The sequence below is a fragment of the Oculina patagonica genome, chromosome 2 (assembly GCF_052425735.1).
Source record: "Oculina patagonica isolate OP01 chromosome 2, crgOcupat, whole genome shotgun sequence".
Taxonomy (NCBI): domain Eukaryota; kingdom Metazoa; phylum Cnidaria; class Anthozoa; order Scleractinia; family Oculinidae; genus Oculina; species Oculina patagonica.
In genome coordinates, this window is record NC_135759.1 from 88557 (window position 1) to 110257 (window position 21701).

Here is a 21701-nt window from a genome sequence, read left to right on the forward strand (position 1 = left end):
CATCTGGGGGAGGGGGGGGGTAGAAATACTCCTAGTCACCTTAAACTGAGATTAACACCAGCAGTGTAAATCACATTGGCTTCGTGCAGACTTTGTTAAATATTCACCAAGTTTAACTTCTGTTATTAAGAGGAGATTTGTAGAAGAATCCGACAACGTCCGGTAATGCTATGAAAAATTGTTCGCTTATCCTTTGCATGAAGGTAGTCCTTATTAAAACTAAAAACGTTATGTTGTTTTTTTCTTCAAATAGTTTTATTTTTCTGAGAAAAACGAAATTTTCGATTTGACATCTAGACTCGTCTAGACTCGATTGAGAGGGTACAAATTGGGTTGAAAATTGACCATTTTCAATCGATTCGTATGTCAAAACCATCACGCGCAGAAAAAAATAAATACAACCGGTCTATTGCATGACTCTTCCTTGTCCAAATAAGCATAGTTTCAAGAGTTTTGGTTTAATCTAATTATTTTACGGTAAACAAAACCAGACTATTCTCACGCGAAATGAAAGTCGGTCGGTCAAAAGAATCGTCATTTTCACTATGTGCCTTATCTCAGAATTCCTTGAGATAAATATATTTCAACTGTAGAAGGATGATACTTTTAAAATATTTAAAGTTTTGTCTGGGTAAATGATTAAGCACTTGTCAAAAAATTATTCAAAATCGTACAAAAACGACACAAATCACGCAAGCTTTCGAATGCGTGACCAAAAGTATTACCACCGTATTTGTTCTTTAAATCAATTTAGTCGCAACACTAGCAATACCAAGGCATAAATCATAATAAATATGTTCACCTTTGCTTGATTATGATATCCTGTCCCATGCAATACGTTTTTTCCTGTCATTTCTTCAATGGCTGCCCGTTCAGTTCGCATGCCGCTTGTCGAATCCGTCTGCGACTGGTGAATTTGAAGCAACCACCGATACGAGTTTAACCAAATATGTATCGTCATGATTAACAAGCCCTTTTTGTGTTACTTGATTAAACCATATTTCAGGTTATAGCCGGCAAAGCGTTTTCGATAAGCCACTTTGCAGTGCCTGTTGGCCCCGTTATTATTCCAAGTGAAGTATAAATTTGCATACTTTCGAGACAAGCGTGACAGTTTTTTATACTTAGGGGCCGGGGTGGGGTGAGGAAGGGTCTTAAATTTTTAGATGAATCAAATGTTTGAAAACGTTTGGGGATAAATTGTCACAAACTAATACCGTATTTTACATGGGGATGTAAAAGAATTTCACAACGTCAAACCTGACCCCACGGGAACAAGGATACCAGTTTTCTGGAATATGACATTTGATATTTCTCTTCCTACATCTCTATCTCCTTTAGAAGTCTTCCCTTTACTGTGATAAGCAATCTTGTGAGGAACTTTGCTTGTACTGGAACTTTTTCGCCATCCAATTCCAAGCTCGGATCGATGAAAGGGACAGATAGTAAAATCGCGTCGATCATACGAGCAAGGACTGCCAACTATCGTTTTAAAAGAACAAGAAACTTCTATGAGACATCAAGTGCAGCGAGAACATGTGGAGTTTCCAACAGTTCACCAGACAACTGAAGGAAAAAGCACTTTACGGGGACTGTGTTGTGCCGGTTGCTCCACAAATGGTTCGTGAGAAAAAAGAAATCATTCAAACATCTATAATCGAGTTTAGTAAATTAAATTAGTCTCGTCTCCTAAAAGTAAACAACGTGAATTCTCGCACACACAAGGTCAATTATTTTACTTTGTTGTTTTGGAGAATAACGAAGTACATAACTGAATTATATGGTTTTTATGGAAGGAGCAACCAGCAATTAGTAGATTATAGACTACCACCAAACCGGAAACGAGAAGCAAACGACTTTTAGAAAGTCTAACTTTAATAGATTACAACACTTTTTCCTGACAGCGGCTTTTTGTCAATACTTTTACGGTTTTTCTCTCTTTGATTTTGAGCGTAAGCAGAACTTATAAGTAAAGTAAATCACGTAGCAAATACGAGTTTGTGACAATTCATCCCCAAACGTTTTCAAACCATTGATTCATCTAAAAATTTAAGACCCTTCCTCACCCCACCCCGGCCCCTAAGTATAAAAAACTGTCACGCTTGTCTCGAAAGTATGCAAATTTATACTTCACTTGGAATAATAACGGGGCCAACAGGCACTGCAAAGTGGCTTATCGAAAACGCTTTGCCGGCTATAACCTGAAATATGGTTTAATCAAGTAACACAAAAAGGGCTTGTTAATCATGACGATACATATTTGGTTAAACTCGTATCGGTGGTTGCTTCAAATTCACCAGTCGCAGACGGATTCGACAAGCGGCATGCGAACTGAACGGGCAGCCATTGAAGAAATGACAGGAAAAAACGTATTGCATGGGACAGGATATCATAATCAAGCAAAGGTGAACATATTTATTATGATTTATGCCTTGGTATTGCTAGTGTTGCGACTAAATTGATTTAAAGAACAAATACGGTGGTAATACTTTTGGTCACGCATTCGAAAGCTTGCGTGATTTGTGTCGTTTTTGTACGATTTTGAATAATTTTTTGACAAGTGCTTAATCATTTACCCAGACAAAACTTTAAATATTTTAAAAGTATCATCCTTCTACAGTTGAAATATATTTATCTCAAGGAATTCTGAGATAAGGCACATAGTGAAAATGACGATTCTTTTGACCGACCGACTTTCATTTCGCGTGAGAATAGTCTGGTTTTGTTTACCGTAAAATAATTAGATTAAACCAAAACTCTTGAAACTATGCTTATTTGGACAAGGAAGAGTCATGCAATAGACCGGTTGTATTTATTTTTTTCTGCGCGTGATGGTTTTGACATACGAATCGATTGAAAATGGTCAATTTTCAACCCAATTTGTACCCTCTCAATCGAGTCTAGACGAGTCTAGATGTCAAATCGAAAATTTCGTTTTTCTCAGAAAAATAAAACTATTTGAAGAAAAAAACAACATAACGTTTTTAGTTTTAATAAGGACTACCTTCATGCAGAAGATGAGCGAAATCCCTGTATTTTAAGAATTGCCGCAAAAAACAATTTTTGTTCGATTCTTCTACAAACTTGCTCTTAAAACATAACATGGTCATTTTAGAAATGGATTCAAAGAAATATCCAATATAAACAACATTATTCACTACAGATTTCTATCCTGTTACAGCAAAAGCCTGATGAGAAAATATAAAACACATGTACATCTTTTCACCAAATGATATTATCCTGTTTGCTTCATTGTCGGTCACAAAAACTTGTCTTGTTAGCTGAGTTTGATTGGTCAAGGATTTGCCATACAAAGTTTCTGGGCTGCCTTTTTAACAACCTTTGCAAATAAAGTGTACTCAGTTTGTGGGAACACACATGTATTAATTACTAATTTTACTAAACCAACCTTCCTCCCATTTGTTGAATAAACTTGAAATAAACACTTGATTGCCACAGAGAAGTTGTTTTCCCAAAACTTCACTATCAACCTTTGACTGTAAAGCAGACAGAGTACTTCAAAGAGGTTACAAAATGGTTGAGGCATGATTTGCCAAAAAAAAAAAAAAACACTGAAAAATGATCCACATGCTAATGTCAATTTTAAAACATGCAATCAATCCTTAGAGATAGTTAATGCTGTAAACAACAAAGTTTATTTTTAATGTAATTATTCCACACTGCCTTTGTATGACCACAGTAACTAGCACAAGCACAACACTGGCTTGTTGCATTATAACTAGTCTGACCATAATGCGGAGGTCGACCTTTTGCGAAGCAGACAAGTAAAGTAACATGTTTGTCCATTTTCTACTCTTTTTACAAGAACAAGGATAATAAACATGCAAACTTGCAAGGCTTTAGGAGTATGTACAATGTACCTTAGCAAAGGACTCCATTTCTCCAGATATCTGTCTTTCATTTCCACATCCCTGAAAGGAAACAAAGACAAATAAATAGTTATTACCCTTGAAAGATTCTGGTTAGTAGAAATCACAAAGTAAAAAAAAAAATCCCTGCTACTTTACCTGCCATGAAACAAATCTTGGGACATTTTCTGTCAGGAATACAAATGAACTGTTCCATACACTAGCACTGTCTGCAAAACATGGAATTAAGGTGAGAATTATGAAAAAATAATCTGTTTTGCGTTTGACAATGTAAAAATTCATGAAACAAGCAAATTAATTTGTACCTGGAACAAGTGTCTTGATTGCAGAGTCTAGAAATGATTCACCAAACACCACAGAACCCAAGATCTGTCCAGGATGTTCCACACTTGGTACATCGTACAAATACAGGAATGCCTGAAAATAAAACAAGCAACTCTAGACAAATACAGTGCAGCAGTTGGAATTGAAAAACCAACCAACAACTAAGTACACACACACGCATGTTAAAAAATGACCATTTGGGTAGCTTACCCTTTTCACTGCAGAAAGTGGTTTATCATCTTGGACATTGGCACTCCTAAAGCCAGGAAAACAAACAAATGTGTACTTGACTGTATAAAGTTCTCACTTTGATGAAAGAATTATCGTCAGTCTACAAATTCAATGGCATGTACAATCACAAATTTAATTCACAAGTTGAATTTTCAAATATCATTGTAAATTCTCAAGTGGCTTGCAGTAGAAGCTTACATGTATGTTCAGTGCGACGAATGCACACCTATCCAGTGTCAACATGGTGAGAGCTCATGTTAAACAGTTTAGGTTGTTGGGATTACTAGCCAACAGGTATGTGTATATCTGAAGGCCAGCAGCATCTACATATGATTGTGTATCTAGGGACCAGCTAAATACAGTTAAGATACCAGGCCTCTGATCAAGGTGCGGCTTATTTGCAGGTTTTTACGGTAACCACTTTTCTACTCAACATACAGGACAACCATATCATAGACACTGAGCAATATGTACCTCCCATGCGAATCACAAGCATCAATGCAAAATTCTACATTGCTTGATACAAAGGAGGATTTCACTTCAACATTTCTTTCCTCCAAACCACGCTTCAGCACTGACAGAACAGTTGAATAACTCTAGAAGTGAAGCAGAGAAAAATAAAAAAACATTTAAGTTAAAATAAAAATACCTTTGACAATCTAATTGTTAAATATAAAGTTGTTGTTGCTGAGACTTAAATGTACCTTTTGTTTGTTAAACTTTTGTGAAAATGTCTTGACTCCTTCCACGACAGCATTGATGGATAGAAGGTAAAGATCCATCAACAACCTGCCAGATAGATTATTAACAAAACATAAGCTAGACTTTCAACAGAAGAAAACACTTCAAGCTATTGTGACATGTCTAAACAATAAGTGAGGTATTTAACAGCTAGACTATCTGTAGAGTGTTTCAGCATGGCTTTTTTTTTTATTGTTGTGTTACAGACACTTTACTCTCACTGTGCCTTTCCATACACATTATGTAAAAAAAAAATCCTTTCCTTAGCTGGAAAATACTTCAATGACTAGTATCTCTCCAAGAAAACTAACAAGTCATTTGGTTTCATCAAAACGTGGCAACACAATAAAAAGATGGAGTAAGCCAAAAGGGTAAGTACTTTAGGGCGGTACTGTACAGTACGACACTGGGAAATGCTTCCTTTTCCTGTTGTAACATAAAACTTTACATGAGTGTTACATACCTCAAGTCCTTACTGTGCACAATTGATGACTTCTTTGCCATATCACCAAGTGACACTGGTACAAAACCATTTTGTAGAAAATAAGTTCTAGCACATTTTATTGTTCCTTTAGGCTCTACAGCAAAGCAGACCTTCAAGAGAAACACTCTGTTATTAATTTAAGGTTACGAAGATGTGAATAGGCCAACAGTGAGCTCCATTTCATAATTTGATCATCTTACCATGTGTCTTGCAGCACTGCCAGCAATGCCGCTATTAGCAACAGTTGTGTTATTGTTAGAGGAAGACTGTTTCTCCAAACTTTTGACGTTTTGCCTTGAAGAGTGTGATCCAAGAAGCACAAATGGCTGACAATCTCCTGGGGAACTGATGAAAGAATATTAAAAACAAAAACTTTGTTCTCTGTACAATCTGAATCAGTGGTCTATCTACAGCATCAACAATACTTAATAGCACTGAGTGCTGCTGAGAGTGTAACTTCAGCTGTGCATGTAAAATTTTAGGGGATACTCAACTAATCGAATATGGTGGGTGGCCCATTCAGTTAAGTGAGAAAGATAGGTACAAACAATAGACCAAATGCTTATTTTATAACAACTTTCTAATCTCAAGACAATCTGTAATTTAACCAAAGCACAGTGTTAATGCATAAACCAAGCTTTTATCTGTTGTAAAGCATGCAAGAAAGTGAGAAAACTACAGCAGGATCTCTCCACTATTTCAAGTCACTCAAGCACTCATTTAAATTAAGATACAGTTACCTCTTGGCACTTTCTTTGTCAAGAATATGTCCATGAGTAAAATAACTCACAATGGGCTGAAAGAAAACAGTTGGTCAGCAGATCTATTATCACAACTAAAAATTTTCATAAATGGGTTAATGAAAACTAAAAGACAAAAAAGTGATGATACTTATAACTTGCTGATTAATTTACTTTTATTGCTTTTCTTATTCCACTATGACTAATGCTTGTTTCATTATTTACTCCCGGGGTAGTCAATCGATAATATTGATAATCGATAACATTCGATAACAATCAATAAAAATTGATTAATTTTTTCAAAAATCGATAAAAATCGATAAAAGATTTCGTTGTGAGTAATCAATAATTATCGATTTTTCAATCAGGGCTATCGATTTTATCGATAAATATCGAATTTATCGAAACTAAATTATCGTTTTTGTGTGTCTTAGTGAATGGACGCATGAGAACATCAATCCTGGACACCAGAGTTATGAGAGGAGCAGATGTATACAGTGACCACTACCTTGTGAGAACCAGAATAAGATTGAAGTTGGCAAGGATTAAAGGGAAAACGATAGCAAGGGAAAGGTTTGACGTATGCAAGCTGCAAAGTTAAGAGATCCGTAGGAGATATAACATCGAGGTGAGGAACAGGTTTGAAGCCCTAGGTGATATAGAAGATCCGGAGGAAGAGCACGATCTGATATTGGCAACGTATAGGGATGCTGCAAAGAAAGTTATCGGGAGGTCTAAAAAGCAGAGCAAACCATGGATAGGTGACAAAACGTGGGAAAAGATCAAGGAGAGGAAAGAGGCGAAACAAAAAATGGAGGGTGCTAGGTCGGAACGACTAAAACAGAGAAGGAGAAAGGAATATGATGCGAAGAACAAGGAAGTGAAAAGGAGTGCTAGGGAGGATAAGAGGAATTGGATAGAGAAGAAGGCTGCAGCAGCAGAAAAGGCCGCTGAGAATGGTAGAAATAAGGAACTATACAGCATAACCAAGACAATAGCTGGGGAACGGAGAAGACAAGAAGTAGGCGTGAAGGACAAACAGGGAGTGCTTAAGACAGAAATGCAAGAGAGGCTGCAGAGATGGGTAGAGCACTTTAGTGAAATATTAAACAGAGATGACCCAGTGAATCCTGTGGAAGATGATGAGATAGAAGAACCAGAAGAGATCAGGGAGATAGATTTAGGAAGTTGGCGATTACAAGAGGTAAAGGACGCACTAAAGGGGACAAAGCCTGGGAAAGCGCCTGGAGTAGATGAAGTGGGTCCAGAGTTATTGAGAGCGGACATGGAAGACACTGCACATAGGTTGACGAGATGCTATAACCGGCTTTGGGAGACCGAGAGGTGGCCGGAAATCTGGAAGAAGGGACTGGTTGTTAAGATATTTAAGAAGGGTGATTTGCGGGATTGTAACAACTGGAGAGGAGTGACTTTACTACCCGTCATTAGTAAGATATTCTGTAGGATGCTGCTAGAGAGGATCAAGAGAGGTGTAGACAAGAAGCTTCGAAAGGAGCAGGCTGGGTTTAGATCAAAGAGAAGTACAACTGAACAGATATTTATACTAAGAAACATCTTGGAGCAGGCAAATGAGTGGAGGACGGGTCTGTACGTGCACTTTGTGGATTTTGAAAAAGCCTTTGATTCGGTACACAGAGAAAGCCTATGGAACATCATGAAAAGCTATGGGATACCACGGAAGATGGTGAGAGGGATCGCAGGCATATACCAGGGCTTCGAGTGTGCAGTTGTTGATGGAAGTGGGACATCAGAATGGTTTAAGATCAGGTCTGGAGTAAAGCAGGGGTGTGTGATGTCAGGATTCTTATTCTTACTGGCCTTAGATTGGACCATGAGAAAGGTAACAGCAGACAGGAGAAGAGGAATACGGTGGAATTTCACAACGGTGCTGGAGGACCTTGACTTTGCAGATGATATTGCACTACTGTCATCCAAGATTATCGATTTACAAGAAAAGACTGGGAGATTGGCAGAGGAAGCAGCCAGAGTAGGCCTCAAACTTAATGCAAGAAAGTGTAAGACACTGAGGACTGAGTTTGCTCGTAGCTCAGAGGGCGTTGTGGTTAATGGTGAGGATGTAGAAGACGTTGAGGAGTTTGTATACCTAGGTGCCACGGTAAACAAAGAAGGAGGAGGCAGTAAAGATATTACGAACCGACTGCAGAAGGCACGTGGTGCATTCCAGCGACTAGGGATGGTATGGGCAGCCAGAGGAATAGGAAGGAGAACCAAGATACGCCTATTCAAGACTTGAGTTCGACCGGTCCTGCTATATGGCTGTGAAACATGGAAGATCATGCACTAAAGCTGATGAACGAAAACTAAACAGTTTCCAATGCCAATGCCTGAGACGGATACTGAGAATTAGATAGCAGCAAAGAATTACAAACAAGAGAGTGGTTGAAATGGCAGAGGTCAACGCCATAAGCTGCGAGGTACGACGAAGAAGGTGGAACTGGCTGGGACACATACTCAGGCGAGAAGGTGCAAATGACTGCTTCACAGCATTGGGATGGACACCAGAAGGACGAAGAGCAAGAGGGAGGCCAAGGACAACTTGGAGAAGGACAGTGGAAAAGGAAAGAAACAAGGCAGGGTGGGCAAGCTGGGAGGTAGCCAAAGCAGTGGCACAGAACAGGCAGTGTTGGACAGAAAACGTGGCGCGACGAGAATTGATGATGATGAAATTATCGTACCAATTTTCGAATGAAAAACACCAAAAGATATTAAAAAGCTCGCAGAAACACTTAATTATAACAACGGTAAAAATTACTACATCTTTTCAACAGACTGTTAGTAATACTCAGCGTGTGTCGAATTTGAAATCCGCTTTAGATAGTAAATAAATAAAGGTTACGCCACAGGCCTACACGACTCCTACGTTCGCGACATTTGCACATTTGCCGTTATATGATTTAATTCGGTCTTTTGACCTTATTTACTTCTGACTTCTTTCTGAGGGTTCTATTTTTACATGGAGGCATTATGTATTAAATAGAGTCGTGTTAATTGTGGTCTAGGAAGTGTCTAGATAGAGGTCATTTTTCTTCACTGCGTGGTTTCCGTTTGGGGAGTCAGTAGAGTTCATGTTCTGTACTCCTCTGCCACATGAAATCTATATTCAAAAAGTTACAATCAAACGCTCCCTCAACGGAAAGAGGATGATTTTTATCGATTCCGATAGCGATCGATGAATCCGATAAAATTGATAAAATTAACACTTTGTCGGCGTGTGAGTATCGATTTTTATCGATTGACCGATACAATCGATATCATTTAAATTCAATTTCTCGATAGATATCGATTTATCGATTGATTTTCCGATATCAATTTTTATCGATTGACTACCCCGGGATTTACTGAATATAATTATTAAACAGAACAAACAGATAGACATAATTATTACAAACTTCACAAACAAAATCAATGCCATTGAAGTTAGTCTATATGCTGTAAGATATCCATAATTACAGAAACAATACGGTAATTATGAAGAACAGCTCTCACTAACCGACTGTCGGTCAACAGTCGGCCGACAGGTTACCAACAGACTACCCGTACCGACAGGCCACCGACAGCCCACTGACAGGTTACCAACAGTTTCCCAAAACATTGTATAACACTGTATAACAAATCAATCTCCAGTAATAAGCCCTCCCCCTAACTCCACGACTCCATTCACCAATCCTCCTTTATACATAACACATGTGCTTGGCAGCATTAGTTTAGCATACTAACTACTCTTCTGTACTGTTCAAGAGTTAATAATAATTATTCATTTTGTAGCTAATGGATTTGATGTCATCCAGATGTAAAGAGACAGATCTTAACAGTGTGAGGACTGCAAGATAAACAGGAACACCATTTCTACTTAGTTTTATGGGACGTACATGTATAACTCTACAAGTGCAGTGAAAGTTTTGATCCTTTTAATTAAGGCACATGGAAACAAAGTCCAAAAAAACAGTTCTTTCAAAGCCCAGATGATACCTACCTCACTCAAACTCCTTTCTGTAACTTTAAGTAGATCACTAGTGCTATAAAAAGCAAGACAACATTGAAATTGTTAGACACTAATGGTTTTATGATAAAAGAGTAAATTTTACATGTTCACCCAATTCACATTTCACACTCACCTTTCTGTATCTACATTCGTCAGAACAGATTTACAATGACGTTCAAACAAAGGAAGAGTCTGGAGACAAATAAAAGGTCATAGCAACATTATCAACTCTTTAAGGAAATGATCATTTACTGAAAAAGAGTAGTTAGGAGAAAATATAATGTAAGTTAAAATGGCGTTAATAGGGAAGTAATTACACTCTAGCATCATAGTGACTAGCTAAGGGATAAAGTAAAATAATGTATAAGAGTGTCAGACTGGGTAAGGTAATAGTACTTCACTGCCAATGCTACATGAAAAATTATGATACGGAATCTACAGGTAAAGAAAACAAATTTATAGAACGAAAAATAGTGAGATTAAAAGACAACAAAGACTATTCATGATATGTCATTATCAAGTAAAATGCGTAGGTCAGTAAGCATTGTTAAAAGTTACCCATAAGCTTTGCTTATCCAATCTTTAAAGAAAATAACTGCAATATTTACCTCTTTGATGAGAGTTTCTACAACAACAGGGTCCAACAAGCCATAAATTTTGTCCAATTCTTGAGTTACATCAACGACCTATTAATATCAACAATATTTCTACATTAACAATTACACTACTTGGATACCCAGGGGGGGTACTCCGGCTTGTAAATGATGGGGATGATCGAAGGATTTTTTTAGGTTTGAAATTTTCGATTTTGGGATTTTTTGGGGTTGGAAAATTTGGCAAGTTTTTTTTTAGGTGACTTGATTTAAATATCGATAAATAGGGGATTTTTGGGGGTATTAAAAACAAACTAAAGTGCCTTGGCGTGGCCTTGGCGTATTTATGGTATGATGAATAAACCAACACGAGCGTTCAATTTTTTATGATTTTCTTTGTGTTATATTTTTGCCCCTCCTCGCAATTTAGGGGTAATTTGACAGGGGATTTTTGGGGGGTTATTTTTGGCCCGGAATTTTTTTGGGTAATGTCAGAAGACTTAGGGATTTTTTTGGGTCCTGAGTTTTGCCTCCATTCGAGCATCCCCGTCATTTACAATAATGTACAGTACACAGGCATGTCTTTAAAAGCTTATCTAAAAACATGGTGAGAACAAATAGAGCAGGAAAGTGATGTTTGGCCCCTTCTCTTACCTTGTGATTCATGGTAAAAAATCCACCCCTGTGGAGAGAAATATGTAATGTTATAGCAAAAAAGACATGTTTGTAATTTTAAGCATAACGTTCAAAGGTACAAAGAAAAGTTCCAGTTAACATTATTTTGCTATTTAATGGCCCAGCAGAAAAACATAGCTACACTGTAATTACCCTCCAAAGCCCTCCAGGGCAAATGCTTGAATCAACGGCCACTTCTCCAGTACAAATGGATCAAAAGGAGGCTGTTGGTCACCAGGCCTCGGCACTGATAAACAACAACAACCTGTGCTTAGCTTAGCAAGTACATTGTCAACAGTGTAGATAATCATGTACTTCAACTTTGTGTAATGTCAAAGTCTAAATTAAGTTTATTTATTACCCCAAGACTGACAAGGTGCCTGTCTCTCTTACCAGTGGACTATAAGTTTATGCTAAAACAACTGCACCTACATGGACACTGTACCAGATCTGTGTAGAACAAGAGGCTGATACCTGAGAATCTATAGCATGTATGAAAAGTATCAGTGGAGGGCCTGTGACTTTCATTAACAGGATTTACGTACGATAAGTAAAATTTGGACACATAGTACTTATGACAGTAGGCTGATAACACAACTCTTTATGCTTGCAAATAAAGTGCTCTGCATTTTACTCATTGAATAACAAAAATCTTAAGTATCTTTAATACAAGTATATAGTATACACTGCAGATAAAGGGATTTATTAACAACAGAATTTATTGCCTGCTTACCTCCATATGGTATACCGAGACAGTCACAGCCATTCACCATGGAAATAAAACTAATGATCTTGAATTCTTCAGCCTTTTCCTCATCATCTTCATACTTGAAGTTAATTTAAGACAAAAAATTATTATCCATGTTCATTTTGCACTATTCTTCCTATTATTACTGAACAAAAAGCATGACAGTGTTCATTGCATGAAGAAGAGACAGTGGTTAATATTAGGTCAAGAGTTCAAGCCAGCTCCTCATGATGAGTTCTTTGGCAAGAACTTTAATCCTAAAGACCCTGACTCCCTTCATCAAAGACCTGCATTTTTCTGGGTAAGCCTTTTCAGAAAATTACAGAAACATGCCAAACATGTTTACTAGTTAAACATCACTTTTCTGGGAAGACAAGCCCCCAGCACACAAACATTTCCAATCCTGGCAAAACTCCTGTGGGCAGCAGCTTGTAACTGACTGCAACAGTAACAATACCTATATCTAGCTCTTACAGAATTAACTAAATACAACGATTTTTCACCTCAGTGACAGAGAACAATGGGAATTTAATACACTCTCACTTTCTGCATCTGTGAATAAAAGCTCCCATATTGGCCAACATGCAGTTGGCCCACACATTACGCCCCTTTACCAACAGTCTACCAAGAGGTCACCAACAATTTGCTAACAGATATCTCACAGTGGTGAAATTTTGAAAATTTTGTCATTCACAAGATGTAATTTTGTCAAACAAGGTAAATAGCCACAGTTATTCACCTGCACTGTGATGAACAAGAACTAATTGTCAATTACCTCATCCTTGTTCAGACAGTGTATATGAAGATTTCTCCAGTGTGCGATGTATAGAAGCAGTAGAGGATAGCTGACTGGATTACAGTATACATGAACACTCTCCGCCTTCACAACAACCACAATATCTGACAACAATGGAAAAAGTAGCAGTCAAATAGTAATTTTATCAAACAACTTAATATGTAGCCACACTCATGCTGACAAGTCTTATGCATGCACACTGTTCAAAATCTTAACACCAGTGAACTGAAAAAAATACTCCTTAAATCCTGACCTCCCCAAAACCTCCCCCTCTCAGTAAAAAGGGCCATCGCACACCTTTCGTTTGAGGGTATGACAACCCTCCAAGTTAAGACCATTTTAGTCGCCATGGCGACTAAAATTTTGGAGCTGGCGACTAAATTTGAACCAAGGTTGCCAGCCAGGCGACTAAAATTGAGAGGAATGATTGAAAGCATCAACTTAATTTGGTGATTTAAATTTTTCACTGGCGACCAAAACTTGAGTAGTTGGTGGCCAAATGGCCACTAAGGAAAAAAGTAAACTTGGAGGGTTGTATGTGTACACTTACCCTCCAGTTCCTCGTCTGTAATTTTACTTCCACTGCAATGATAAACAATAGAGAATACATTTTTATTGACTGCATGCGAGGGCTGTGGGAAAATATTAGCTTCGGTTCATGACGTAGTTAGCAAATGCAGCAATATCCAAATGACATCATGAACAAGATCAGGCATAACATTTTTCAGTACAGTAATGCTAAAGGTAATGCATTTTATATAGAGCATTTTCCATGTGTTCAACTTAATGACATGTAAGTTATGGAAGTCATCATAAATTACGTGGCTGGGAAGTTGAAAAAACACTTTCAGTTAGTGAATTTTATCTTTTGTATGTGTTGTTATTGAATAGCCATATTGCATAGATAGAGCTTCCTGGCTTCTAAAGAACTAGCTTTTGTCAACTTAACTTATTGCAGAACAAATTGTTGGATGGGTTTGCCAAGATGGGACTAGTCATGGTGGGAAGTAACTAGTTAGTATTCTTTAGTTGTGTATAATAACTAAGCGAAGCATAATACGGCTGCGGCTCAGTTAATAGGATGTTGCTTTATTCTTCTCTTGGCCTACATTACACTTAATTAACAATATAATACTGTACCAAATATAATAATAGAAAATTCATTGCAGCTATTATCACACCTGCTATAAAATGAAAATAAAGAGCAGCTTTGAGGCAAAGTGACGCATACTGCCGGAGCTTATCACGGTTTCCTTAGCATTAAGCAGCTTGGAGTACCGGTATTTCTTCTCACCCTTGGATGGGATTCTAGTCCTCGGGCCATTATTTTGCCGGTACCCATTTATACACACCTGGGTGGAGAGAAGCACTATGAGAGTAAAGTGTCTTGCTCAAGAACACAACACAGTGACCCCCGCCAGGGCTCGGACCCGGAACGTTCGCTCCGGAGTCTCGCACTCTAACCATTATGCCACTGTGCCTCCCATTATAATATTGCGCTATGTTGTGTTAAAAAAAAACGACTTTTGTAAATATTATAATCCTTATGATACTTTCTTTATATAGCGCTATTTCTATCACTATCCAATAGGTATTGATTTTTTTTCTTACCTAACATCTGCTGGTGTAAGTTCACAAAAGTCAAAAAGGAGGTAATTGAGAAGCCGTTTTGTTCCACCATTGTACCTGAAACAAAAGGTTACGTGCATCACAGGATTAATACTTGATCAACAGGTAGTTTCTCCTTACAATATCAATACATTGTCAAGCAGACAGAAGATGAGAATAAAGGAACTTATCAACTATTGGATATTGTCTCAAACCCCAACCCGCCAAGTTAAGACCATTTTAGTTGCCATGGTGACTAAAATTTTGGAGCTGGCGACTAAATTGGAACTGAAGTCGCCACTCTGGCAACTAATTTAGCGACTAAAATTTTTCACTGGGGACCAAACTTGGCAGTCGGTGCCCAAATGGCCACAAAGGAAAAAAATTAACTTGGAGAGTTGGACCTGCATGGAATACATTTTGTTGATGCACTTTCATTGGTTGATGCATCTTCACCTATCACCCACACATATACAATTGAAAATGTGCATCTTTTTCATGATAAAAGCACACATTTGAATTCTGTCCAGAGTGGAGAGATTAGACCCCAACTGTGTACATGTAAGTGTGGATGGCAAAAATGGAAGCCTTTAAAACATGCTGCATTTTGATTGTATCAGTGTGGCCAATGGAGTGTTCTTCCTAGGATTTTGGGAAGACCACAGGGTATGCATCTAGCAGTTAAGTCTTCTTACCTGCTATCAATACCTATAAAAAGTAAAAAAAAATGATTAGAAGTAAGTATCAAAAGCAGAGTATGGCATTATTGTGACATTGTAATTTTGTGCTTGATTGAAAAAATCAGGAACAAAACAAAGTATAGGTCGAACAAATTGTATCAAATTTTGAAGAATCTTACCAAGGATACAAAGGATGCCATTTAGAGGATTTTCATTGCACTTTAATAACTCCTGAACCCTTCTCAGCCTTGTACAACTACAAAAGGAAAAAGTAAATTAATTTAGGAAACCTAAAGTCTAAAGATGAGAGATATCAAGTTTGTGCATGTGTAGAAAATTAAACTTGGAGCTACATAGACCTTGTTAGAAAGACCTTCAAGGAAATGGCTAGAACGATTTGCTAGTCCACGTGGTGACATTAAAGGGTACTGCTTCTCACATACTTACCTGGATATAATCTACACAACTGTACCTGTTCCATAGCCTGCCAGAAAGCTCTCTTAGGGCTAGCAGGTGGAGGGAAAGAAAGCTTGGACAGATATCTCAGACTTTCGAGTATCTGTGCTAAAAAAGTGCACGCAAAATGCTGATTGATGGAATATTCTTGTTGTTTTGTGATGATGATAATAATAATAATAATAATAATAATAATAATAGGAACTTTTTTTAAGTGTCTGGTCTTTGCGATTTCAAAACCTTGGAAACCAATTGCAAGTCATTCTCTGCACTCTTGGTACAAATAACTTACAATATTCATAAAACTGCCAAACAAACTCTGAACTGAAACAAAAACTGACAAACTTGACAGGGACAATGGATGGATAAAAACTGAAAATAATCAACCAGTTGAGACTTTATAACTAAAGATGATCATTAACATGTACTGTCCAATCTCTAAGAGAAATGTGGAGAAGAACCATCGAGACAGAAAGAAACCGGTTGGGTTGGTGTTCGGGGGGGGCAGCTATCGCTTCGGCGGGGAACGGGGATGGATGGCGCAGTTTTCTGGCCGGCCTCAAGAGTCCTCATGGGCCCGATGAGGATAAATAAGAAAGTTCTATGTCATGCTGTTTGAGAGGTTTTGTTTGTATCTTACAGGGAGTATTTTTTATTCATTATTGAAGTGATGTAAGTGTGCACTGCTCAACTGTGACTGTGATTTTGCTTTGTCATTTAAGTGAGCTTATGCCACAAAATCAGCGATTAAACCTCAAACATTCAAGATTCTATTTTTTAATGAAATTGCAAAACATAAACAAACTCAGCAGGCATGCATTAAGTCTGTCGGTCGTGAACCTTTTCGACAAAACTGGCCTTGGACCAAAATAAATAGTAACAGGCAGATTTACAAATAAATATTACTGCTAATATCATAGTCTGATGAAGCCATTTCCCTTGAATATGAAGAACACCACTGTTTAAATAACCTAACATCAGTTGCCAATGACAACAGTCTTTAGACTGTCAAGCTGAGCAAACAAGAAAGAAAACAGTTATCTCAATACATTAGTCTTGCTTTAACAAAGGTAAACTTTGAAAACAAAATTGAATCAGCTGTCTGAGGCTGAACTTGGCTCCACATTAAAGATATTATTAAAATTAAGATGCAAAGCAAACCAAACATGCTAGATGAAATCAAAATGTACTGTGTAATCGATGAGAGAAGACTTCATGTACAACATGAAACTACCATTCATTTTTTAAACAAATATTTCCTTTTTGGTTATTGCACTTAGTGCATAGGTTACAGAAAGTTAAGTATCCTAGGTAGTGGTAGAGCCACTCAGCCTTGATAAAAATATTGTAAATAAGCTTTTAACAACAATTGAAAACAACTTTACACAAACGGCATTTTGAAAGGGTTCAATTTATTAAATAACTGGGACTTATTTGACCATCTGTTGAAATGTAAACTTTCTTGGTGAAAATTACCCTAAAATCCAGACACATTATTAATTTTACATGTAAGGCCAGTTAATACTATATTTCACTGATATGACAGAACAAAAATATTTCAACATTTCAAAAGCTCAGACCCAACAGTGAAAAATTGTTCCCCCAGAACAACATGGACTATAAATAGGATTATCTATAACCACAAAACGTGACTAAACTGTATGTAAAAACTAGTTATGCAACTTAATAGTGTAAACACGATACAGTGGCTGAAGGCACAGCCCAACTGTGTCAACAGGCTGAGATAATTCTCTATGTCTTACGGCAGTCTGGATGCTAATTCAGGGGCAGGTTTTCGTACATAACACCTTGCACTCAAATGATGTGAACAGCCAAACAAGAGATTTTAAAACTTAGTCTGTTGTAAATCTAAATAACAAAACATTAATTTTCCCTTCCTGGGATAAAAAAAGAAATGTTAATAAAACAGCTTGAGCATATTGTAAGCTTACATGCAAAACTGAATTAAAACAAAAAGTGCAATGAACTGAATAACATAGGGTTCTAAGGTCATCTTGAATTTCATGACAATATCCCAAGTGCTTCAATACATACATTAACTGCCAAACCAATAAAATATTAAAATTAAGTGCACAGTAACTAAACACCCTGGGATGCCCAAACTACTAGAAACTAAAATCAATTACTTCTTGGGACAACGTTTTATGTTGAATATGACTGTATTATGATGTGTAAGGTCTTTCATGTGTCACCCAGAGCATGTAATTGATTTTTAATATCACTGACAACAAACCTAATGCAAACTCTAGAAATCTTTTGATCTTCTCTGCAGTAGCATATTAAATTCCAACAATACTACTGTGTCCTTAAATCAAAGTAGATTATTGTATAAAGAACTTGAGGAAACACTTAATCTTTCTTCAACAAAAGTACAAGGGCAATATAAACAACTGAAAGCAACATTATTTGAAATTTTAACTAGCTTTTAATCAGGATTACAGTTGGTACAGAGCTACATTATTTTGTAATATTCTGTTAGCAGAGAACCAATCTCTACTAACACGGAAAATTCAAGAAACTTGAATGGAAAGACAAAAGATTTATATTTCTTGTCCTTGCACAATAGAGTTGACTCAACATCCCTGGGGTTTTGTTTTTATTACAACACTGACCCCAATCTATTAATAACTTATTTAACTAGACATTGTTGAAATGAATTATTTGTATTTTTTATATACCAGTAATGCAGTTGCAAGCATTGAAACTGAAGTTCAGTCACAATAAATACATTTAAAGATGGCTTCACATTCTTCATGCTTTGCAGATTGGATCCTACAGTGTAGCTGCATAAATTGTGCATTTACAAGTAGACTGTAAGATAATACAGTGCAGCTGGTTTGCCTTAATTGCAAGGCAGAAATGGTCCAGTACTGTAAGAACATCTGTGACAAAGAACAAAAGACCTAAACCTGCTTGTTGAGTGGGCCAAGGCCAAGCCTGCTTGCAAGCCTGGGCTTGCAAGGGAGATAAAACATTGTTTTGTTCTTTAACGAGCATGGTGACCTATGTTTTTTATTGCAAAAATGCAATTGCTTAATAAATTACAAACACACTGCAAGGATCACATCATTCATTTCATCATTAATCCGCAGTTCACATATATGTCTTTTATATATTCATTCAGCAGTGCGGTATCAACCCCGAGAACTGGGAGTTATTAGCCAATGACCGCCCCAGCTGGAGAAGTGCTATCCATGCTGGTGTGGTGCGCAGAAAGAGGCAGAGGAGGGAGCACAGCGAGAGACTCCGCCTGGCAAGAAAGGAAAGACAGCGGGATGCCCGCCTCTGCTGGGTTCAGATGCTCCATCTGCCAAAGAGTTTGCTCATCCAGAATCAGACTGCACATTCACCAGTGAACTCATGCCGACTCATTTGATTTAATCTTTTTTTGTTTTATTTAATTTTAATGTCCAAGTAGACATTTTGCTGGTCACGAGGGATTGCCACCACCAGAAAGAGATGAACGTATTGAAATTTTTTTTATGAGATGTGGTTTTTTTTTTTTTTTTTTTTTATTTTGTTTAGTTTTTTTTTTTTTTTTTTTTTTTTTTTTTTTTTTTTTTTTTTTTTTTTTTTTTTTTTTTTTTTTTTTTTTTTTTTTTTTTTTTTTTTTTTTTTTTTTTTTTTTTTTTTTTATTATATATTTTTTTTTTATGTTATCTACTCTGCATGTGGGACATTAGACCTGCTCCCAACATATCAAGGCTTCATAGCTCAGTGGGTAGAGCAATGCACTGGTATCACAGAGGTCATGGGTTCAAATCCCATCATAGCCTTGAAATTTTTTTCAGGCTAAAAAAACTGAATGCCATTGCTTTAACTGCTTACACACTAGGAGGATCACATCATTCATTTCATTTGTAATAGAGTGATTTCCAATTGAGTGTAGTAAAACCAAAACCAAAGTACTGGCCAAGCACAGTGAAACAGACAATCCAGTGAACCAATCACCGCTCATGTCGCTGACACAAAGCATGTGTAAAACTATCTTTAACTGTTAAGTGACTCAGTCCCCTATACAGATATTTTAGTATCATTTTTGGTCATTCCAAGTCAAGTCATTGAAGGGAAAACTGGCAGTCTGAAGATGAGACATTAAGGATACACAGTTTGGGCAATTTCACTGTCTTGCTGCAAAAGCTTACCAGAAATGGAGAAAATAATTGCTTCTTATATTCCTTCCAAAACAAACTAATTATTTTGTAAAACCAAAATAGTTTTCTTTTTCATCAGGAATGCAAATTTCCAATTCTATTTTACAAGACAATTTTTTTGTTTAATTTGAATAAGTACAGGTCATACAGAACAAAGTTAATTTTTACCTTATCTGGAAACGTTCATGTGCTCCCTTTTAAATTTTAAGCATCAAAGATAGCAGAGGAACAAAAACAGGATCCTACATACATGTAATATTGAATCAGATGATAATTTTGCAAGAAACGGAAAAAGCTTCCTGTCACCCGTAGAGAAATTTGTGTAAACATCAGCTTCAATGAATCGTGTTTTTAAAAAGGGTCACGAAAACCCGGGCAATATAGAGATACTTTTGCCTTAAAGACTAGACAACCAGTCTGCTTAGGTTAAAATATAAAGTTGAAATCAACTAAAATATTGGACCAATCGGCAAATAAACACATCAATGCCGCTGTAGCTCGTAATCTTTAGGTACACAGAAGATGAAAGGATTTCCACACCAACAAAAAGTGTAAAGAAAGTGACAATGGAAGTGACAAGAACACATTATAGGTGCATTTTAATCGGTCGGTTCTTCTTGATCTGACCGCTTTCACTAACCGAAAGAGAAAAGTAATCATCGGCCTTATTTGTGTATTACAACCCATTTCGTTCATTAGGAAAATCGAAGTGAACCATTCCTTATCGCAGTGATGGTTGCCGGGTTATTGCTCAGGCTTGGAAACTCGCGATGTATTCGAGAGTTCTCGGCTTCGAAGCGTGATTAATTGGGTTACAAAAAAATTATCTCCATCGACCAGCCTATAAACTTTGCCCCTAGCAAAGAAGTAAACAGCTTTCTGATAAAATATACATATTATGCTTGAATAATTTTATTAAAACGTCAAGCTAACGACTTGGAGACCGTGAACTAATCCGTGGATATCTTACGTACGTCAAGTGAAATGCATGGTATAAAGTGCTTTTTAACATTGTTTTATCAATAATTTCCTTGCAATTCAGAGAAAATTATTATCAGTATTTTTAGAAAACAAATGGATCCCCAGCTCTGCAGATAACAAGCTTCATCTCCGTCGTAAACAATAATAATTTAAAGCTTCAATTAAGCTTGAAAAAACATGTTTCTAACTTTCTGGAAAGGTGGTTGTCAGTGCAAGATTTCATTATGCAAGCTCAAACGAAAATCAGAACGTTTAACCTCAATTATACTTTTATAAAAAAGCTGGAATATCTACTTTTTAAAGCACGAAGCGCCTGAAAGTTTATTTCTTTGAAGTCGATTTTTCGGCTGTCTTGTGTGACTACACCCTTATCAAGCTACAAATTTGCAAAACAGTAACAACTTACCTTACAGCCGGTGAGAAAAGCTGATGCTTATTTTTCCTTTTAGCCGAAAAAGGCCTTGGAAAAGAGATTTTGCTTGCAAAATCACTCATAGTTTTGCAAAAGCACCACTCACAACAAACATGGCCGCCATTTTGAAGCCGCCACGAAAA

At 37.0% G+C, this 21701-nt stretch overlaps 1 protein-coding gene across 3 annotated transcripts in view; it reads right to left on the reverse strand.

The window, feature by feature from the left end:
- LOC144642438 (dynein axonemal assembly factor 9-like) overlaps nucleotides 1-21688 on the reverse strand; it is a 30700-nt gene extending 9012 nt beyond the window's left edge. For 2 of the 3 annotated variants that reach the window (XM_078501385.1, XM_078501387.1), the window contains exons 1-22: nucleotides 21553-21688; nucleotides 15714-15790; nucleotides 15550-15562; nucleotides 14858-14932; nucleotides 13797-13828; nucleotides 13226-13350; nucleotides 12436-12529; nucleotides 11856-11949; nucleotides 11682-11709; nucleotides 11043-11120; nucleotides 10568-10626; nucleotides 10426-10468; nucleotides 6411-6466; nucleotides 5871-6015; nucleotides 5650-5780; nucleotides 5150-5234; nucleotides 4920-5041; nucleotides 4425-4470; nucleotides 4196-4307; nucleotides 4029-4099; nucleotides 3882-3932; nucleotides 3410-3497 (exon numbers count right to left, since the gene is read on the reverse strand). In XM_078501385.1, coding sequence (XP_078357511.1) covers nucleotides 3410-3497; nucleotides 3882-3932; nucleotides 4029-4099; nucleotides 4196-4307; nucleotides 4425-4470; nucleotides 4920-5041; nucleotides 5150-5234; nucleotides 5650-5780; nucleotides 5871-6015; nucleotides 6411-6466; nucleotides 10426-10468; nucleotides 10568-10626; nucleotides 11043-11120; nucleotides 11682-11709; nucleotides 11856-11949; nucleotides 12436-12529; nucleotides 13226-13350; nucleotides 13797-13828; nucleotides 14858-14932; nucleotides 15550-15562; nucleotides 15714-15790; nucleotides 21553-21641 — 1714 coding nt within the window. In that variant the 5' untranslated portion in view covers nucleotides 21642-21688. Of the gene's footprint in view, nucleotides 1-3409; nucleotides 3498-3881; nucleotides 3933-4028; nucleotides 4100-4195; nucleotides 4308-4424; nucleotides 4471-4919; nucleotides 5042-5149; nucleotides 5235-5649; nucleotides 5781-5870; nucleotides 6016-6410; nucleotides 6467-10425; nucleotides 10469-10567; nucleotides 10627-11042; nucleotides 11121-11681; nucleotides 11710-11855; nucleotides 11950-12435; nucleotides 12530-13225; nucleotides 13351-13796; nucleotides 13829-14857; nucleotides 14950-15549; nucleotides 15563-15713; nucleotides 15791-21552 lie in introns of all 3 variants that reach the window. The other variant, XM_078501386.1, reaches the window with a different exon arrangement.
- Between the last annotated feature and the right edge of the window lie 13 nt (nucleotides 21689-21701).